The following is a 21,757-nucleotide window of genomic DNA, read 5'->3' as shown; positions in this document are numbered from 1 at the left end:
GTGTATGAATATACTACATGTAGTATACAGATTGTCTGACTGAGCTAATAGTTCACCTATTGCTCTGGATACAGACAGACTGCCATTAACCCTCCATGTGCCGAACCAGATCACACAGCCTCCCAGAGCCTCGATCCTCTGCTTCTCATCCTGAAGAGAGACACGAAGCACAACTGGCTTTAGTGGCTGGTCATAATGGAGATGACTGTCACATGGTACATAACAATCTGATCAGGCCATTACCTGCCGCAAATGACCCAGTACAATGCTTTAAGACCCTGTGTTGTGCACTTCAAATGATAGTCCACCCAATGACACTCTTATGAAAATATATTTATACGGTTGGTGTTTTTGGTTAGACAACACTACAGATTTTCTACTGAAAATGTAGAGTGAATGCTCATGCCAGGACAAAATGATGAAGAATGTGTTCTTCCATGTTTGCAGTAGGAAAAAGATTTGGAAAAATAATGTTGTCAAACTTTTTTTGGCTTTGAATGTGTCTTGAAAAAAATGAAACTTGAAATATTTCTTGCAATGTAGAATTTGCATGAACACATTAGCAAAAGGGAAGTGGTTGTAGACAGTGTTTTGAAGTATATAAGTAAAATGGATAAGCAAATCTCTGAATTTGGTAAGTCTCAAGTATACCATTAATGTGTGATTCTTTCTATAGAAAACCAGGCAAAATTACTCAGAAGTTGACTCTTCTCTGAATGGCTGGTTAAAAAAAGAACCTTGGGAGGCCTGAACCAACAAAAATATGATTCTCTTCATTTAGAAACAACAGAAGTTTGTGATTATGTTTGATATAAGTTTATGTTGTTTAAAACTATGCAGACCACAAATTCAAGCCTGTAGTTAAATTTATAGAAAAAACTCACATTTTAAATGGCTGCTTGGGGATGAGAAAATATTTTCAATATCCAAAAATGATGAACAACCTGATGTGCAGGGAAAGTCACTGGATTTAAACATGACTGAGCCGTTTGGAAAAAAATAAGAAATTATGTTTTTTTTCCTTTTTTTTTTCACCAAAAGTTGTCAATTCAAGTCTGTTGTAATTTTGAGCCTGTAACTGTGTAGCTGTTGTATCAAACTGGATTATATTGTAAAGTGTTTTTAATATTTTGGCTCCTCTGCATTCAATATATAAACAAGGTGGGTGAATATGGCAGTCCAACAAAGTACACCCTCTTAACATAATATAAAATTAAGTCCATACAAAAACATAATTTCATTTAAGGTACTGTATTACTAAGTTCAGCACTGTATTGTATTGAATCACATACAATGGTGGTTATGCATTTCTGATTTAGGTTGTTTTTTTAACTTTCAAATTAGCCAATATTTCAATACTCGGTTAAAAAGTTAAACTGCAATACAAACGACTGTGCAAATGCATGTTGTAAAAATTGTAACTAACCACTAAGATTCACCACTTTAAGCTACGGTTCTTCATCGCAATCAAGAATGCATACAGTGGAGTTGATAGATTTGTGCCTAATGGTGTGAGAAGATGTGTGTGCATGTATAAATGGTTACCTCTCTGTCTGGTTTATGTGGTTTCATCAGCTCCACAACCTGTCCTCTCCTGACCAGGATGACCTGAGAGTCTCCCAGCCAGGCCACGTGCAATGTTTGGCCCCGCAGGAACGTCACCACGCCTGTTGTACCACAACGCAGGTGCTGTCAAACACAGACGCATGTTACAGCATTCAGCTCACAGCAAGCAGCAGCTGCAACACCATTACTTCATACTGGAACGGTGTCCCTGTTTTGATCGATCAGGGTCATCAGTTTAAAAGACAAGCCGAAAATTTGTCATGACTAGTCGAAGATATATTCTAGTCATCCAATCTGCAACTCAAGCCTTAATAATGAGGAAACGGGCTTTAAATGTGTGAGTATGCTGGACAATGGAGAAAACTGGATGGGTTGAACCCAAGACCTAAAATTGATGATTGACTTTGTGGTCATCTCATCGGGTCTGAGGTCCTATGTGTTGGACATGCAGGTGAAGAGAGTAGCGGGGCACATGTGGGGCAATCTTGGTTGACATGCCTCTTCAATGTCAAGTGGAGGTTGGGGACAGTAAATGTGGACTGGCAGACCGGGGTGATTGTTTCCATATTTGAAAAAAGGGGACCGGAGGGTTTACTTTAATTATTGGGGTATCACACTGCTCAGCCTCCCTGGGAAAGCTTAATGCCAGGGTGCTGGAAAGGAGCTTCCAACTGATTGTGGAATCTTGGATCCAGGAGGAGCAATGCAAATTCCGTCCTGTGCATGGAACAGTGGACCAACTCTTTACCACTGCAAGGGTAATGGAGGGGTCATGGGAGTTTGCTAATCCAGTCGACATGTGTTTTGTTTTGTGGAGTAGGCTTACAACCAAGTCCCTTTGGGGGGTCTTGTTAGGAGTACTGTGGGAGTATGGGGTCCTGGGGCCATTACTACGAGCCATCCGGTCCTTATATAACCATAGTGAGAGCTGTTTCCATATTCTCGGCAGGAAGTTGAACAAGTTTCTAGTTGATGTTGGCTTCCATCAGGGTTTTCACTTGTCACCTATATTATCTGAGATTTTCATGGACAGAATCTCAAGGCACAGCCATGGAGAGGGAAGTGTCCAGTTTGGGGGCATCAAAATGGCTTTATTGCTTTTTGCAGTGGGCTCCGGCATGCACTGGGTTTGCAGCTGAGTGTGAAGCGGCTGGGTTGAGAGTCAGCACCTCCAAGTCTGAGGCTGTGGTTCTCTGCTAGAAAATATTCGGTTGCTCCCTTCGGGTTGGGGAGTGAGTTGCTGCCTCAAGAGAAGGTGCATAGTATAGTAGTGGTAGTAGTACTATGGCAGTAGAAGTGGTGGTTGTAGCAGTAATAATAGTAGTACTAGTTGTGTTAGTATATGTTAGTAAACAAATTCAATTCAGGTAACATGACAGGTTTCCACTTTGCATCATCCATAGGTTTACACTAGTCAGTACTGTATTTGTTAATAAAAATAAAGAGTTTGGCTCTTTGCAGATGTGGTTACCTCTCGTGAGGCCTTCTTCACAAAGCGTTCATCAGTGAGTTTGAAGGCTCTGCAGAGCGCCTCACTGGGGTCCTGGCTGAAGGATTCCTGATGAACTAAGTTGACGTGGAGGTGATTGGCAGCATAAATGGCAGCATCCACACCGCCATGACCATCAAACACAGCGAAGAAAGCCTGTTCTTCCTGATCCTAAGAGACAATACAAGTCAGTCAGTGGAGACAGTGAACAGGACATTATGAATTTAACAGCTCCTTGCATCAAAACTAGCATAATAGTTGTTGAATTTAAAACGGTGGCTTTAATGTATTAGTATAGTTTTATCTATGTACAAAAATTCTTCTGTCTCAACAAATACAAATATACATACAACTCGACCTGCAGGTAGGTAGACTGGGGTCAGGACACTTGACAACTTTTCACACAGACCAATGGACCAACATTGTTTGTAGCACTGAGTTAAAGAAACTACTAGAAAAAAGATTAGCCATAACATCATGACCAAGCACTGAAACATTTTTATTTTTGTTCTTATTGCTATTATTATTACAACACTACCCTAAAACTATCAGAATCTGAGAAACCATCAAAAGTCCAACCACCATACTTGGAATAGAGATTCAAAGTGTTAGTCGCCACCATGGTGGTTTCACCATGGTCCTATAATGATCTGCTTTTGCATGACATGGGGTGTTTGGAAGCTGTGTCTACCTGAACATTGAAGAGAGTGTTGAAGTCAGGGATGATGACATGTTTGTCCTCCATCTTGCGCCTCATGTTCTTGATGGCGTGGATGGAAGTTTCATAGTATGGCTGTGGACGGCGGCGGAAGGGCAGCTCCTTCAGCCAAAGGCAGCACATCTCAAACAGTCTATTAAACACTAGCCGGGCCAGCTTCACAGACTCGATTTCTAAAATACACACACACACACACACACACACACACACACACACACACACACACACACACACACACACACACACACACACACACAAACACAAACACAAAGAATCAGTTGGTCTACGTGCAACTTTATTGTATTTATGCTAACTAAGTCATATCATTTCGGTCACCTTTTTTGGTTTGCTTATGTTGCTATTCAGTATGGTTTCCAGTGGCGGCTGACCAGTAGAGGGCATAAGCGCTTCCCTGCCAGTAAGCTAGCTTCAGAACTCCAGTTTTGAGAGTTTGTGAGTTTAAGGGAACACAAAAATCTATGTTTTGAACATCAAACACGCCCCATGTACGCTTGAAAGGTGTCTCTGAGAACTTTGTACCTTGCTCCTTTCTAAAGGATTGTAGTTGTTGTCTGTCCGGAAAAAAACGAGAAACTCAGATGCAAAAAGAGACACAAAACGACCCAAAAGGGACATATAACAACCACAGAGAGGTGCAAATGACCACAAAATGACCAAAAAGGGACATAAAACAACCACCAAAATAAAAAAAAATAACCACAGAGAGATGCAGGGCAGATATGTATATGTTGTAACGGACAAAAAAAAAAGAATGTAAATTTAATTTTACTTGGACTTTACCTGCTGCGAGCACACTGCAAAATAGTTATGTTAAAGTTTTAGTTTAATTTTTCTGCTGTGTCAAAAATCTATTTGTGAAAAGTCCTCATCCCCAGTGGAAATTATGCTGTTGTGGATAGTAAAAGCCCCAAGGATGTGGTTTACTTTTTCAGAAAGGCAGAAAAAAAAAACTCTCATTGAGATATTGCACTGAGTTAAATAAGTGAGTGGAGCAGAGCTGAGCCCTGAGGTGGCATCAAGGCTTCTTCAGCTCTCAGTAATAACCAAGACACAGACTGTGGGTACATGGGCTTGACCTACTAATATTAGCTGCAGGTATAATAGTCTATCCTGTCTTTGCCTTTGTACTCTCTCTCACTCCGCTCTCCCGAAAAATGGTATCAGTGAGATAGAGAAAGAGGGTGAAAAACACAGACATAAACACAGAGATAAAGTGTCCCATTTAATTCCTTCACCCTCACCCGTCCCCTCTAAAAGTACGTGCACGTCAAACACTGTCCCAGTACTAAACTTCGCTATGTGAACTGGCTGTTCAGCCCCTCCTCCCTCATCCTCCAAATGGAGATGTTTCAGCACTGCATCTGGCATCAAGGGCTATCCATAACACCTTGCAAATAGCTGAAGAAAAAAAAAAAGTAGAGGGTGGTGAAACCATATCAAACAGGGCGGGATCAACTCGTACACAATACAAGAAGTTCTAACTTTGAGGAAGCACACACAGCGAGGTGTGGAACAGTTTGAGCTTCAATGCAAGTCGATCAAAATTAAAATGTTGCAAAACTACTTGGAAATCTTGGTTAAATGGTGAATAAGTATGGAGTACTGGCTGATCTTAATGGATAAGACAGGCAATATTCTATATTTTCTGTTATTGTTCACAAATCCCATGAGAAAACCAAAACCAAAAATGAATTAGTCATTCTATCAGTACTTTCTAACTTCCTTTCCCTGTCTGTGGCACTCAGCCCAAAGCCCATTGATTACAAATTAACACATAAATCTTTACAAACAGGTGCCAAATACATAGTTTTATTGGTAAAAATGAAATGTAGATTTTGGCAAATGTTACTCAAACAGGAGTAAATTAAGTAAATTTGTTGGGGATAAGCAGCAGTGAATTAATACACATTTGGTGCCCCAAAAACTCCACTGGCCAATGGTGGATGTAGTAAATCCTGGCTTATAGCTGTCAGTATGCTTTGGAGTCTACTTTCTGCCCTCTTGCGGTCAAATACCACTTAATGCAGCTTTGCGGGGGAGAATTGGGACAAAGCCCTGGTGGGTACATGTCTGTGTATGTGTGTGGGATGAAGTGAGAGAGAGACCTAATTTGTCTGTACCTCTATATGTGTGTGTGTGTGTGTGTGTGTGTGTATGTGAGAGAGAGAGCGGTCTCGTGGGCCCTCCCGAGGACTCACGTGGTAGTGGGTCAGCTCCATCTTCCACAGTCTTATTGAGGTGGTGGATGGAGAGGTCAGTCTGTAGGATGCTGTCAGCTGTGGCTCTGGCCAGGGCTGCAGCCAGGGAGCATGGGCAGTTACTGTGGTGAGGAGAGACAACACAGTTATCAATGGTTCAGAAACTAAAATCATATTACAATTATCTGCTGTGGAGATCAACAGTGTCTTCTGTTATTTGACCAGTTTAGAAGTGGACTGGATCTGTTTTAGTCAGTCAACAGTATCAAGATGCTCAATGGACCTCCGGCATGTTGACTCATGGTTTTGCTATCTTTATATATATGCAAAGGTATTTGGCCATAAACCAATTTATATACAAATTAAAATTTTGACCTGATGATGGCGCTAGATGAAAAGTCAGGGGGACAGCAAAGTTATTACAATTCTTCCTGAAGGAGAAATGAACATGTGAGCCAAATTTCATGGCAATCCATCAAGAAGTAGTCAAGACGTTTCCCTAAAAACCACAAATGTGAATCAAAGTCAAGGGATCACTAAAGTCATCAGGATACATCATCTGGAAACCACAAATGTCTGTACAAAATTTTGAGACATTTCACTGAACAAGTGAAAACTTTGACCAGCTGGTGGTGCTAAATAAAAAATTAGAGGATGCCCAAAGTCAGTATGCTTTATCTTCTGGAAACCATGGATATCTGTGCAAAATTATAGGCAATCCATCCAATAGTTGTCGAGCTATCTAAGTCCGAACCGAACAACTGAAGAAATGATGTCACCATCCCTAGAGCGATACTGCTGGCATGGCTAAAAATTCATACCAGAACATATATGACCAGTTTTTAAGAGTATTTGCCTTGACCAAAGTGTTAAAATGATATAACAGCTCTGTTTGAGTGCAGCGGTGGATCGCTACATCAGGCCAGAGCTGTGTGTGCATCTGTGCCAGAGGAGGTGTGTCTCCTCTTAAGGTTATGGTGAGTTAGGGAGCAGGAGGGGGAGGCAGAGGAGGAGGAGGGGGAGGAGGAGGAGGAGGAGGAGGAAGAGGGGGTCGTTTGAAGGACTGAAGGCCTGCTGTACATGAGTCACTTAGATAACTAGGCCACCTCCAGATGCAGGTAACCATGGTAACCCAACTTCTGGATGCTCTCCATCACACTCAAATTAAGTTGAAAATAAACCTGAACTGAACTGATGTTAGCTTAATGGCTTCTTAATTCAGGAGTGAGGGCCAAAGCTTTCTGTAGTCCTGTGGAGAAGTATAATTAAAAGAACTATCAAATTATTTATTCCTGTCTGTCCTGGACAAATATGATCTGATAATCTGCAGCCAGTCCAGTCCTTTATTCTTGATACATATCATATGCGACAAGATTTACCCACAGAACAAAATACTATCTTTCTGGACTTTTAAAAAATATTTTAATTCATACAACCACACATGTAGCCCATACGGGTTCGTATTAATTTAAAATGTAGCTGTGTGGCAGCTGAATCCTGAAAGATATACTCTGAAATGTACAGTGCAACAATAACATGATGGATAGTATGATGCTGCACACTTGAAACAGTTATTACACTGTTTAATCTACCCAAATAAATTAAGTAGGGTTGGCTGAGTACAACAAAGGGACATATTCTACAATTAAATATTGTGTATTAAGTGTAAAAGCACTTCTGTGGCTTTTATGTTAAATTGCATGGGTTCCACTCTAACTGACTAAGGCAGCTACGTTAGCTCATTTTAATGTATGATCCAAAGGCTGGTTCATTTCTAAAATTACAAACTTGGATCCATGGATTAAAAATTACCACTTCGCAGTTGTATGCTTCCGCAATTCAGTCAAGTTGCAGTTTACATCCATGTCTTTATATATACAGTATATACAGATATATACAGTATGTACTCAAGACTTTGAAGGAATTTATTAAAAGATATTAAGTGTATTTTATCATAATTAGCGTAGGAATCCTTGAGTTACGGCCACAAATGTGTTTTGTGAGGTCATTGTGACCTTTGACCACCAAAATCTAATCAGTTCATCCATGAGTCCAAGTGGACGTTTGTGCCAGATGTAATGAAATTCCCTCCAGGTGTTCCTGAGATACCTCGTTCATGAGAATGGGACGGACAGGTGGACGGATGGACAGACAAACATAATGCCTCAGGCCTAAGCTGTCGCCGACACAGAAGAATCATAAAAAGAGGATGTAAAGCTAGCTAAAGTGCAAGTTCATAAAATAATACAATTGCTAAACTTTCTGTTAAAACACAGAATATCCCTGTTTTTAGAAAAGCATTGAGATTGTACATGAAAACATATTTATTCGACTAAAAATAAATTGCGAACGTTTTAGGAAGCACAGCAAAGGTATGTTTTATTCTGCAACCTTCAAAATAAAAGTCTCAGCTGAATTCACATAGACTTTTACAGAATTTTGTAACGCCCTAATTATAATTTCGCACAACAATATACACACAAAACAGAGTAAAATCTTTCTGTTTTTCCTGCATATATGATTACTTGTTTTGTTTTTCTTATGGCATTTTATGTGTACTTTTTTTTTTGTAGTTCACCATGTAGGCATTTGTAGACCTACATAATGCTGATAATCTTGGCTTTTCTGGGAAGCACATTATATTTCCTTTGGCAACAAATGTGCCAATCATGTTTTCTTTGATCTCTGTAGTGCCTTTCACACAATCCAGCCCATCCTGCTGTGAGTTCCAGAAGATGCAGGTAGACGCCTCCACAGCACCCTGGAGTGCTGACTGACTTGACACTCAGACAGGCCACAGTTTGTGCGACTGCTGGGATGTGTGACTGAACAGGTGTTTAGCAGCACAAGAGCGCCTCAAGGGACAGCCCTCTCACCTTTCCTCTTCACCCCCTGCACCTCTGGCTTGAGTCCTGTCAGCTGCAGAGGTTTTCAGACGACTCCGTGGTTGTGGCGTGTGTCAGCGGTGGAGACCTGGTGGACCGCTACGTGGTGTAGTGTGGCAACAACAACAACAAGTGTGGACAAGACCGAGCAGATTGTTGTGGATTGTTGAGGACCAGGACTAAGTTAAACACCATTTCCGTTCTCGGAGAGGAGGTGGAAATGGAGGAGGGATACAGATATATTGAAGTCCACTTCAACTGGACTGGAAATGCAACACAGAGGCTGTCTTCAGGAAGGGACAGAGCAGATTCTTTTTTTGAATTAGATCTGGGGCCCGTTTTACCAATGCCATGCAAGTGGCAATTTGCCACGAGATAATTTCTTTTTGAGATCATTTTGACATGTTTCACTAATCAAAAGAAACACTGAACATGCCAGAGTCATGTAGAACTTTTAAATAATCTGCAACTTGTAAGTGACAATCATTTGTTAAACAGGATGCCGTTACCATTTGTGATCTGCGTGCAAGCAGTGCTCACAAAAACCGCTTTTATGAAGTGGGCTTCAGGTCAGCGGGTGGTCATTACTTGTTTTTTTCTGACTCATTTTAGTGCACCTTGTTGTGTGGTGTAGTTAGTTGGAAATCTGCTTTTTGTTGATTTTAAAGGTGGAAAGTCTCTGGTTAGAAAAATAGGAATGGTCCAAATGGCTTGTAGCAGTATATTAGGATTACTCTTGTTGCCTGCCTTAAATCTAATTTTTTAAACTACACCCACTGATGGCTTTTGGTTTCCGTTCATAATCATATTTAGGGTTATCTGGACCAGGAATATGTGCATCCAGTCTTGTAATTCCTCTCCGCCCTTAGAAACTACTTTTTCATCAGGTCCTTGATTTTGTTCTCAAACTGGGTCAAGGCCTGGAAGCATCAGGAACAGAGTAGTTAAAGCACGGCCCCATAAAGCAGTAACCATAGTAGCCTCCTGTGTAAACCTCTCCCTTAAAATGTGGCAGCTATATTGGTGAAATGTCTTTATCTACTTCTTAACAGACTCTGTCAAGACAAATTATGTAACAAATCTGTTTGCAAAATCATTGCATGAATTTAATCATCACATCACAGCACGACCCTGTATCTATTCGGCCAGAGTCTCATATTAGTTTCAGTTCATCTTTTGTGGATTTTGTGCCCCATCTCATACACTGGAATCGCATAAGGAAGGGATCTCTTCAGTCAGTTTGAACAGACAAACCATTTCAATGTACATACAGTGTTGGTATGCGAGTATTGCTTTAATCTATCCCTTAGGTTTAGGGCCAAAATACATTTCAGGTCTGCTGCTCCGCTCTGCACCGTCCAGACCTCAGATCGTCTGGGACAGGTGCTTACTGTCAAAACTTAACATAGAGAAGCAGCACTTGGTTTTTTAATGCGCCACCTATCTGGAACAAACTCTCAGAAAACTTGAGATCTGCTAAACCTCTCTGTTCATTTAAATCAGGACTCCAAATATTTCTGTTTGCCACTGGATTTTATTTATTTATTATGGGACTTTTTATTTCTTATGTTGCACTGCACTGTACCTACTGTAATTTTCAATCTACTTTTTAATCTGTTTTATTATATTTTATCTTATTTTAATCTTCTATTTTAATTTCTTTTTATCCTCCTCAATCCCATTTATGTCTTTTTATTTTGCCTTGGGTTTCTTATATCTTTTTTCTTAATGCCCTTATGTCTTGTGTAAAATACTCTGCCCTTGTTGCTGAAAGATGCTTTACAGATAAATTTGCCTTGCCTTGTTGGATGACAGTACTGTAAGTACGATATTGTCTTATGGCATTTCTGTTTGCCGGACAGTCCAGTCAGCGCAAACATGTTGTGATTTCATAAGAGAGCATGTGTGTACAAAAGCATCATGTTGATATATTCTTCCTAAAGCCCATCTGAACAATTTCTTTAGTTACTTAGTCAGATTTTTTTATGGCTTGACCTCTGCAGAAAACCCCTATGAACAGAAACATAGACATTGTAACCAATGTGCAATATTTGCACAGGGCAATATATTTAAGCTAGTTGTATGTAGGAGGGTTTTTTTTTTTTTAATTTTATACAACAATGTAAAACTACTCCATTACAAGTAAAATTCCTGCATTCAAAATCCAACTTAAACCAAAATACAGAAGTATTATCAACAAAATATACTTAAAGTATCAAAGTATAAATCATTCTGCAGTCAAATGGTCCCTGTGACAGACACATTATCATATCTGACATTATTAGATTGTTCATTCGGATGCATCAATGTGTATGCAGCATTTTACTGTTGAAGCTGGTCCAGGTGGACTTAGTTTTCACTATTTTATATACAGTTAGTTGTTGTAATAGTGTGTTGTATTTTATCAGCACAGTATATGTTTTTAATGCAAAATCTTAATCCACGAAGTAAGTAGCAGCCCTATCTCATGTCTCAGATAAATGTGGAGTAAAAAGTACAATATTTACATTCCCATCTTAAATGTAGCAGAGTGGATGTACTCAAGTAAAGTACAAGTATCTCAAAATTTTACTCAAGTACAATACTTGAGTAAATCTACTTAGTTACTTTCCACCACTGTTTACTAGATTATAATGCAGGCAATGAAAAGGAACAGAGATGTGGGACAGCTGAGAGTGTACAACAGATAAAAGGAGAAATAAAGACAGAGAAAGGAGATAAGACCAGGAGGTGAGAGGTGGGGAGGGCCTATCTGTCAGTATTTGGGTTTCTTCATCACCAGTGTTCTCTCCTCCATGTTTCCATTCATAGAAACCCACTACACCCCCCCCCCCCCCCCTTTCTCTCTCTCTTCTCCTCACTGGTTCCACCACTGGCAGCCTGGTGGGGGTGGATGCCGCGCTGAGGAGCTCTGATTGGCTCTCAGGTCACACAGGAGAACGCACGGTGCACCAATGACAGCTCCCGGTGGCTCGTGCATCAGAGTGAGGTCATGTGGAGCGGAGGAGGATTAAAGGACAGCTTAATCTCAGTTCACACCATCACACTGTAACAACACGACTGACCGGATAAATAACCGGCACTGGTTCGACTGGTTAGACTGGTCGTCAAAACCGTTAATTTACAGTGAAGTAAAAGACATGCTTCTTTCACACAGCATTTGCTCTATACCTAAATGCTATTGTGCTTTATTTTGCAGTGTGTTCTTTGGCTTTTCTTCTGCCTGTCTCTTCATTTTAATTAAAAGTCATCCATGTTTCAATGGAACATTTGAAAATAACATATATGGTGCACACTCACATATACAGCTCAAATAATCCGGTACAACACCATAAGAAGAGACCCCAAAATTAGGATAATAAATTCCTCTCTGGCAGTCTCAACAATAACTGAACAATAACCACTTTGCTGAAGTAATCTCTATTACAAGGCCACTACTTTGGATTGTCTTATACAGGTGTTCCTCTTATTGTGTCCATCCCCAGCCACACATGACTGGTGACCTCAACATTTTGTAGAGGAAAAATTGGTTTATATAGGTTACTGCATATATTCAATGTATATTATAGCAACATCAGTATACTACCTGCAGGTATTAAGTTATAAAACTCATGTTTTCTTTTCCTTTTTTAAAGCTATAGTCTATGTGTGTATGATGTTAAATACTTTACATTTTAAATCTGTGAAATCTAAACGTCTTGTTACCTGGAGCATATGTTGTTGTTCACACTGCTGCTCTAGTGAAGAGAGCAAAGAAATAAACTACTAGGTATGCGAAGCAGACACCAAGGGAAAACAGTATCTGAAGTAGCCAGCGGATCTGCTGTTATTGTCGGGTTAAAAGGCCAGGGACTGCCAATCGATCAGGATGATACAAACGAGTCTTCTGCAGCTCTTATAGGCGCTAAAAGTAAGGGCCATGGGGTTATTCACATCCTATTTTTATATATTTTTTCTTTCTTTCAAAAAGTGACTAAAACAAAACTTGATAAATCTCACACAGATCTTACTTGTAGTTATTGTTGTTTTGTAACCTTTTTCTTTTTACTTTTTGTTATTATTTGTTTTGACCATTTTGCTTTTTGTTTTCATTCTAAATTCCTATTGTCTTCCTTTTCATATGTAGAGTTATTTCACTTATTTACAGATTTATAATTTTTGGCTTATTTTGCCTTTTCTTGTTTTATTGATTCTGTGAGATTTAAAATTGCTGTTTGTTTTCATTCTTGTTGTTTTGTGTGGATCCCAGGAAGACTAGTGACCACTCTGTGGAAGTAGTGGAGATCCAACTAAAGAAAAAGAATACTTTAGTGAATAAAGGCACAAAGTGCAGTTACATAAGATGTTCTCAGTGGAGTGGGGGCATGCCGATGTTGTGTTGGAGTCTCTTTCCCCCTTGATTTGTGTTTCTTCTTACCTTAACCTGAGCCCAAACATATCCCTAACCTCAACCAGTTACCTCTGCTACGCCTAATCATAACCTAACTATGCCCAAACCCAGACAGACAGGGCAGAGTAATGTGGATAATGTAAGGGAACCACTACCAGCTGCAGGGTTACCAGCCAAAACTCTGGAAGGTCGGTGCAGACAAAAACAGATAAAAAGTTTTGGTAACTGAGTCTATAGAACACTTAGTCATTACGTAGCCCACATACTGAGGAATCTGGAAAAATACTTGTCAGAAAAATTATATCCCACTTCTCTCTGAATACCTCCAAACAGCAATTCATTGTAAATCTTTACATTATTCTTGGCAAGTTTTTCAATCATAAGAAAGATGCCTCAGCAAAAAGCCAGTCTCAAAGTTTTTCTCTCTCTCTCATTTGGACATTCCACTTTGTAAAAAAAAAAATCAGAAAACAAAAGAGCTATAAAATGCATGGAATTCTTGCCTAAATATTGTATTTTAACTTCCCTGCCTTGTCAGTTTGAGTCCTCTTCTAAGCTGTATTAGAAGCACATACTGTACCTCTGGCTATTTACACTCAGTGGCCACTTAATATGTTATATATGAGATACTCCTGTAAAATCTGATGCAATCCAATACAACATTTTAGCCATAATTTCTACCTTTACAAAGATAATAAGATTCAGTTTTGATTGACAATCGCAAAGAGGTATTCATTTAATTATATGTGTATTATTGAGACTTTAATTAGTAGAGCTGTTGTGCTGGACTGCATTACTAGTGTTACTTGTATTCTCCCACCTTTGTGTGTAAATGGGGTGCACAAAACGCTAGAAACACCTCTTGACGTCTTCAAATGTCTTGTTTCAGTCCAAAACCGAAAGCAGATATATAAGATACATAATGATATGATATAACAGAGAAAAGCCTAAAATCCTGACACTGGTGAGACTAACATCTGAGCATGCTTGAATATTTGCTTAAAAATTAACTTTAGTCAGTTGTCAGAATAGTTGATGATCAATTTTCGATTTGACTATGGGTTTCAGCTCTACTTGTAATATTTTCCACCTGATTCTCACAACATAACCCCCTCGCCTGCTGGTGGACCTCGGTTGAAAAATTTGCCCCAGCTACACAGCCTTGACTGTTGATAAAGTTTGGAGTTGAATATGGCAGTGTGCTTGAGTCAGCGGTGATTACTGCCTTCTCCCGTGGTCCTTACCACAGTCTGGTGTTGCTTTTGTTCTCTTGTGTGGTCTCCGCTGCGGCTGTGTTTAGCTACAATCACGCAGGGAGCTTTGACAGGCTGCTCGCAGTGATAAAACTGGAGAGCTCTGGGTGTATGTGTTAGCGGATGAGTCATACATGCAGCCCTGTTTTTTATTTTTATTTTTTATTTTTTTATTTTTTTATTTACTTTTTAACCAGTGCTTTCTACAAGCTTGTTCTCTACAAAATTAGCCCCGGAGTTGAGCAACAAGGTTGTTTCCATAGCAACGCAGAAGCAAGTGACTGACAGTCGATGGTGTCAGTCGTTCTGTTGCCAAACCCACAGAACAAGCTACTACTTCGTTATTCTAAATATTGAACCTTTTCTGTGCCAAGTGGACGTGAGAGCGTAGATCCACTGGAACTCAACTCGGTTCTATTGATATGTTCTGGTTTGGGCATCGGTCCCTTGTACCAGGCATTCCTCAGATTAAACCTGGAAGACAGCGGAGCCTTTTCTGGGAACAGAGAGAAAATCCTCTGGCTATTTCTACCCTCACATTAGGTATTTGTTTTATCCAATTTTCCAAAATGTGGTCAAAAGAAATTTTGAACTAGTGTTTTACCATAGTGTTATGTGAACACAATATTCTCAAGAGGGCATAACACGATTACATAATACAAAGACTGCCAGTAACTCTTAAATCATGGCGATTCACTGCTGCTTCTCCCTTAAGATGGCTTTCAAATGACTTTGATGAATTAATTTGTCTCCTCAGTCCACACACACCATGTGGCTAGTCTGTTGCCAGGCTTTCTGGCATCTAATGGTGAGTGGCAGGAATCCACTGATGCTGCATCTGAACTGCTGGATATCAAAAAAATAAGCCTTTATTACATCTTTTAAAACTCAACTAAGGGTAAAACCTTCTGCTCTCTCTTTTCATTCAGGCTTTTTAATGCTCAAATTCAAAATAAAAATAGAACCCTGTGGATGGAAATGCTAAAATCATGATTAATTACATGTTACTTCAAACTGCCATGCTGTGTGATTCTCCGTACTACACCTACATCTATATCTAAATATTGAGCACGGTGTTGTCTTAAAACAGACTTAACTGCAATTACGGTTTTTGTCATCGTTTGAAGGATAAGGCTGATGTTATTTTGGTTTTGTTATTGTCAGCCACATCAATGATGTGTTAGTCCATCTTTCAAATCTCTCTGACTTCCCTACCCTCTCTGTGGCTCTCAGCACCAAACCCACTCCTTCTTTCTGAGGATGTAAATCTTTGAAGTGCTAAGTGATATTCTAAAACAGTTGGGCACACTAGTTTTTAGCAAATGTTACTCAGATAGGAGTAAATGCTGTATTTGTTGGGGACTATTTTCAGCCGTGGATTAAGGAACATTTGGTGTTCTAGTATTCACAGCAGCAGAGCAGAGACCGGATCTATTCATGAAGCATACACCATTTGTGTGTGTCAGACCAGCGTACACATAATTATACCTCAAGCTGCCGAAACAGTCTGCCTGAGGATCTGAGAACAGCTGAAAGAATCTCTTATGGTCATTATTTATTTAATTTAATTTATTGTTTTCAAGTTTTAAAATGTTCTATTCCCTTGCATCAGTTTTATTTGTCATTCTCTTTTATCTTATTTATTTATTTATTTTTGTTATTATTTTAAAATGTATTTATTGTTTTTTTAATTACATTTTCATTTTTAATTTCTCGTGTGCATTAATCGCATTTTGTTTTACCATTTACATTTGTGCTGTCTTATTATCTGCTTGTCAGTAATCTGCAAAGCACTTTGAATTGCACTAATCTGTACAAAAAGTGCTATAAAGTCAAATAAAGTTTGACTGATTTTACAAGAGGACCATAATCATTTGTCTGTGCCTTCCTAAACCACTGTAAAAATGAATCTGTTTTACGCTGTGACAATGCTACGGTAAAGGTTTGGTTACGTTTAGGCACAAACAACTTGGTGAGGTTTAGGGAAAGATCATGGTTTGAGCTAAAATAGGTACTATGTTAAGGTTAGGGAACAATCGTCATCATGGTTAAAAGGAACCAACGCTGTCTGTTGTTTTGAAAAAGAAAGTGAATAGCAGTCTCCTGTGTTAAAGCCCAGCGTTTTGTTGACCCATCCACCCACCGAGATCTCCTCCCTCTGCGGACTTTGTTTTCTATAATAATGTCACGCAACTTCTTGACTTTGCTTCGGACAAAAGTCGTAATTAACACGGCCACAAGGGGGCGTTGTCACTTGTACGTACATGCGTACACACAGATTTATAAACTTGATGAAAAGCGTGCCTATGAATATAGAGTTTTATGCATCTGGCAGCAACAGGACAGTGTATGTGGGATTGACTCAAAATAAACTACAGTGTATGTGTGTTTGCGATCATGGAGAAACATGTCGTCCGGTTCAACAGTGTGGCTCACTGATGTGTTTTTTGACAACAATTGAGCTCTATGGCACAGAGGAATCAGGCTTTGGCTACACAGACAACACTTGTTAGTGGCATCAATTCATTGTTGGTTTTGTTATTTTCATTGGATCTGTGGACAGCAAAAAAAATATAGATTATCATGAGACTTTCTTTAATAACAACACCTCCCCAGATGTTTCCATAGAGTATCTACTGTTGACTCAGTAGAGCTGCAGTTCTTGATGCCAACAGAATGATTGTTTTCATGTAAACATTACAACACTGTAGTTGAGCATGAAACGAGCAATAACCATAGTGAGTGTTAGTGCATGATTGTGGAATAAAAGTGGTTCTGTACAAATGTGTTGTCTCGCTGACAGGGACAACTACAGTGGACAGTAATATGTGAACAGTGATTAGCTGCCAGCTGAGGACTAGCGGATGTCAACAAAAAGCGTGTGGTGAGTTGCCCTCTCAGCAGTTCTACTTTGAAAGCACCTCTGGATGTTTCTTTAGCTCTCCGGATATGGCACTGTGCACCTCAAACAGTGTGGAAATGATGGAGCGCCTGTGACTGCAGACGTCACAGAGTGCTGCTGTATGCATTTGCACTGCCTTGTTCCATTTATGATGAAGTGCACCATGTTGGCTGAAGGGAGGCGTGTCTAATGTGTCATAAAATCAGAAAAACCTCCACAGCCGCAAAGCTCCTGTAAGAGCGTACAGTACATCTGGGACTGTTGTGTAGGAACTGGGTCTACTATTTCAACAAGACATGACAGTAAGTGGAGACTTAAAGGTGACACACTGCAAGGAAAATGAGCTATAAAGCTTTGCATGTGTCATGTGTTGGAAATGGCTGTATATCTGTTGAAGTGTAGTCAGTTTCCAGATAAGCCTCCAGCCTCTGCTCAGCCTCCACAGATACACTGGGGAACTTGCACGTAATTCCCTCTGAGGTTTTTGAGCAGGCCCAGTGCTGGTCTGTACAAAGCCTTAAGGCAGTATTATGTAATCTACCAGCTGGATCACTGGTGGATTGGTGAGAGCCTATAGGGGACCCACATCATGTCCTGACCTGAACTATCTCTGGAGGGACCTTGAATTGAACCCGTTTCACATAAACAATAGTATTGCAGTAGTAAACAATAGTGTGAGTAATGAAACCTTAGAGCTGCCACATCTTGAGCAGTGTAAGTGTCATGACTGAATTACCAACACTGCTGTATCAACTCCCTATTCAAACTATCACTTAACACAAAATATAGTCAAATTAACAGGTGTTTTTTCTTCAAATACTCAACTCTAAAAATCCTGTTTAAAAGAAATAAAAGAATAGTTCAACATTTTGGGAAATATGTGTATTTGTTTGGCAAGAGTTAGATGAGAAGATGGATTCCACTTTTTATGTCTCTGCCTCAAGAATGTACTTAAAGTCTGGAGGTAATTAGCTTCGCTTAGCATAAAGACTTAAAGCAGAGGGAAACCGCTAGCCTGGCTCTCTTCAAAAATACGCCTACCACGCCTCTGAGGCTCAATAAGTAACACTTTGTTCACCAGCTTAGCTGCTAACTTTGTCTGCGTGCTGTTTGGTGCTGGGCAGGCAGTGTACAGTGAGTTGTTTAGGTTTTTTTGTTGTTTTTAAAAGAGCTGCCTAGTGCAACTGAAAATGTTGCCGAAAGCGGTTGAAGTGAATAAATCGGTAAAATTGGGCCAGAAAACCAGAATAATAGAGGTGCAGAGCAGGAGGAGTCGCTGGTTCCTCATGTTTTTCCATTCCGCATTCCTATTTAAAATTTTTTCTTTAAACAATATCCTTCCTTTGTTTCTGAGAAATTATCATGGTGGACAAGTCTAAATACTACAATACCCATTAGCCTCCAGCAACATTTCCATGGAGAGGCCAGTCAGATGCGCGAATAAAAGCGTTTGCGAATTCAAAACATTCATTGTTACAGTTGAGACCAAATACAATGGCATAGTTGCTGAATCATCATCCAAAACTGATCTAGAATTTAAAACTGAGTTTATTTAAGTTGCAAATTGTGTTTATAGTTTACTCAACAGCATAATCTTTATCTTTCTCCCATTTGCGGTGCACATAAGCATAATTTTAAGCTTGGTGATTGGATGTTTCTGGCAGAAATGCACCTTGGGAGTTGCAGTTAACTTAACTCCCTCCATGTTTTTATGTATACAGGCTTGTACCTTTGAATTTTATCAAACAAGTATATATTTTTGAACAAAGCTGTTAATCTTTTGAATTGAGGACTTTACCAGGAGAGTTTCATATCCATCAAGCTGTAGTGCTCCAACTGTGTATCACCTGACTGTGCCTTATGGGAAAAATGAATGGGACTTTTACGTCCGGTACCAGCTCCACCATTGCAGTTTTTAGCAGGAGTAAATAGTGTTTTTGTTTGGGACTATTTTCAGCCGTGGATTTGGTGCGTTAGTAATTATTTATGACACCAGAATAGTGTATGAAGATCAATGGCGCAGTAATTCCATTACAGTAAATACTGTACATCCTAGTAGGATCAATTCATTGTTGGTTTTGGTGTTTTCTTGGGATTTGTTGACAATAAAAAATATAGAATATCACCAAATTTATCCTTTAGAGGTTTGTTCGTTCAAGTACTGAACACCTCTACTGTCCTGCCCTCAGCCTAAAAACAGCCTGAACATCTTATCTGTAACTGACTCATTTATCATTTATAATACTTTGATATTCCATCACATAGTCCAGCACACCAAACTCAATGATTTCTTTCAAGGCTGCCAAAAGGGACAAGCCTCAGTGTGCCGACTTGATCTTACCCTGGCCATCTGTTTTAAGAGAGCATTAAAACTGCTTAGAGGATGAAATACTGGTGATTGTGAACCGCTGCCTGCAAACTGGCGTGGCGCCCATGGCACAGAAAACAGCTGCTGTGAAAACCTTTCTTAAATAAATTTAACCTCGACCCCATAATACTTAACAAACTTGATTTAAATTTCAAATCCTTACTTTGTAATTAAAATCATAGAAATCAGCTCAGTTCTTACATAAGCTTTTCAGTATGACAGAGCTGCGTTTCAGAGATGTTTCAGTCCGGCTTTTATGCGCAGCACAGCGCTGAACCAGCTTTTTTCAGCTAAAATGACTCCAAAATACTAATGCATGTCAAGACACTGAATTTTACAAATCTCAGTCTTTGATCAGTGTTAATTTTGAAAACTTTCCTTTTAAGTAGGTTTAGTCTTTTGCTTAAAATGTATATTAGTTTAGTCACATTTTTGTCATCAAGTTTAATCTTTTAGGCAACAAAAACAAAAGACATATTAATCTAGTTTCAGCAGTTTCATCAGATTTTTGTCGTGCAATTTAATTTTTTATGTGTATTAAGATTAAGATTAAGGTTCTCAAATGTGAGAATTCACTGCTTTTCTTGGTCTTACATTATATTAAATTGAATAATTCGGGGTTTTGGACAGTTGGTCAGACAAAACAAAACATTTAATTTCACCATTTGCTCTAGGATTTTGTGATCGGCATTTTTCAACAAATAATGATGTGATTAATCAGGAAAATATTCAACAGATGAACTGATAATGCAGCCAAACATCATACTGAGTGGTTTCCATAGAATTAGCTGTGGATGTTCATGGTCCACAGTGAATCAACCTTCATGTTTTTGGTGACCTTTCCGGACATCTTCTTTAAACACAAGAAAAATATCAAACTCTGAGACACAGACTGTTATTAAATGTACAGAGCACAGTAATGTTCCCCAGAAGATGAGTCCTTTCCATTTTGGACAAACACAGTTTCCTCTTGTGCCACCTTCCGGTCAAAAACTTACAACTTTACACAAAATAATTTCTGCATGTAATGGAAATTTGATGAGCATATCCATATGACAAGTAGTGCTGAAGCAATTAATTGTTTAGTTGATTGACAGAAAATGAATCATCAACAATTTTGAGAATTTCTTAATCAGTGAAGTTATTTATCAAGCAATCTTGTAATCTTCCATCTTCTTAAATGTGAATATTTGCAGTTTTTGAACGACTTTTGTTTTGGACTTAAAAAACAAGCAACTTTGGCTGTGAAAACTTGTGACGGGCATTTTTCACTGTTTAAAAGAGTGAATGATTAAAAGATTAATTACAAAAATATTCAGCAGATTAATCCTTGACAAGAATAATCATTAGTGGCATCACTTAAAGGTTAAAGTGTGATCCAGTGGCTTTCCTAGATCCACCATAAATTTATGACCTCATTGTTGTTCTTTATATAGCGTTTCATTAATCTACAATAATGCCTAAAATATATTTAATTCCAGTTAGATAAGCCTGAAATCTTTACCACGATGAAATTAGGGATGTATGCGATTAGTCGACTAAACAATTAAGCGATGCTACCCTCGCTAGTCGGCACCAGAAATATTATCCGGTTAAAATAATTATTAATATTTTGGTAATGTACAACGCAGGTTAACTGTTGCATCTAAAATGTTACACAGCTGCCCAGATGGCAGCCCCCTCTTCTCCCCATGCTAGTGCCCAGATGTTGTAAACCAGCAAGGTGGAAAGGGGGCAGATGACATCTCCTAAAACCAGCAGAGTTTGGCGGTATATAAGGCTGTATGTAGGCTGTTTCAGAATAAATTAGTATATAACCACTCGACCGGAGGAATGCATAACCACATTCAGCACAGGCATGTGAATGTTAACCTGTGAGGAAATAGGGCTGCTGATGCTAGCACTGCTAACGTTAGCCCCAATCGGCAAACCAATATGACATCATTTACCTGCAGACACTGTGATCC

The 21,757-nt window shown here is 39.3% G+C and overlaps 1 protein-coding gene across 2 annotated transcripts in view; it reads right to left on the bottom strand.

The window, feature by feature from the left end:
• The window catches only part of ppm1e (protein phosphatase, Mg2+/Mn2+ dependent, 1E), a 51,326-nt gene that overhangs the window by 8,519 nt on the left and 21,050 nt on the right, over positions 1–21,757 (bottom strand). For both annotated transcript variants that reach the window (XM_040149945.1, XM_040149944.1), the window contains exons 2-6: positions 5,993–6,114; positions 3,747–3,946; positions 3,038–3,226; positions 1,546–1,689; positions 57–150 (exon numbers count right to left, since the gene is read on the bottom strand). In XM_040149945.1, the coding sequence (XP_040005879.1) occupies positions 57–150; positions 1,546–1,689; positions 3,038–3,226; positions 3,747–3,946; positions 5,993–6,114 (749 nt within the window). The remainder of the gene's footprint in view (positions 1–56; positions 151–1,545; positions 1,690–3,037; positions 3,227–3,746; positions 3,947–5,992; positions 6,115–21,757) is intronic.

Source organism: Xiphias gladius, chromosome 17, assembly GCF_016859285.1.
Source record: "Xiphias gladius isolate SHS-SW01 ecotype Sanya breed wild chromosome 17, ASM1685928v1, whole genome shotgun sequence".
Lineage (NCBI taxonomy): Eukaryota > Metazoa > Chordata > Actinopteri > Istiophoriformes > Xiphiidae > Xiphias > Xiphias gladius.
This window is presented reverse-complemented; position numbering and strand designations above follow the sequence as displayed.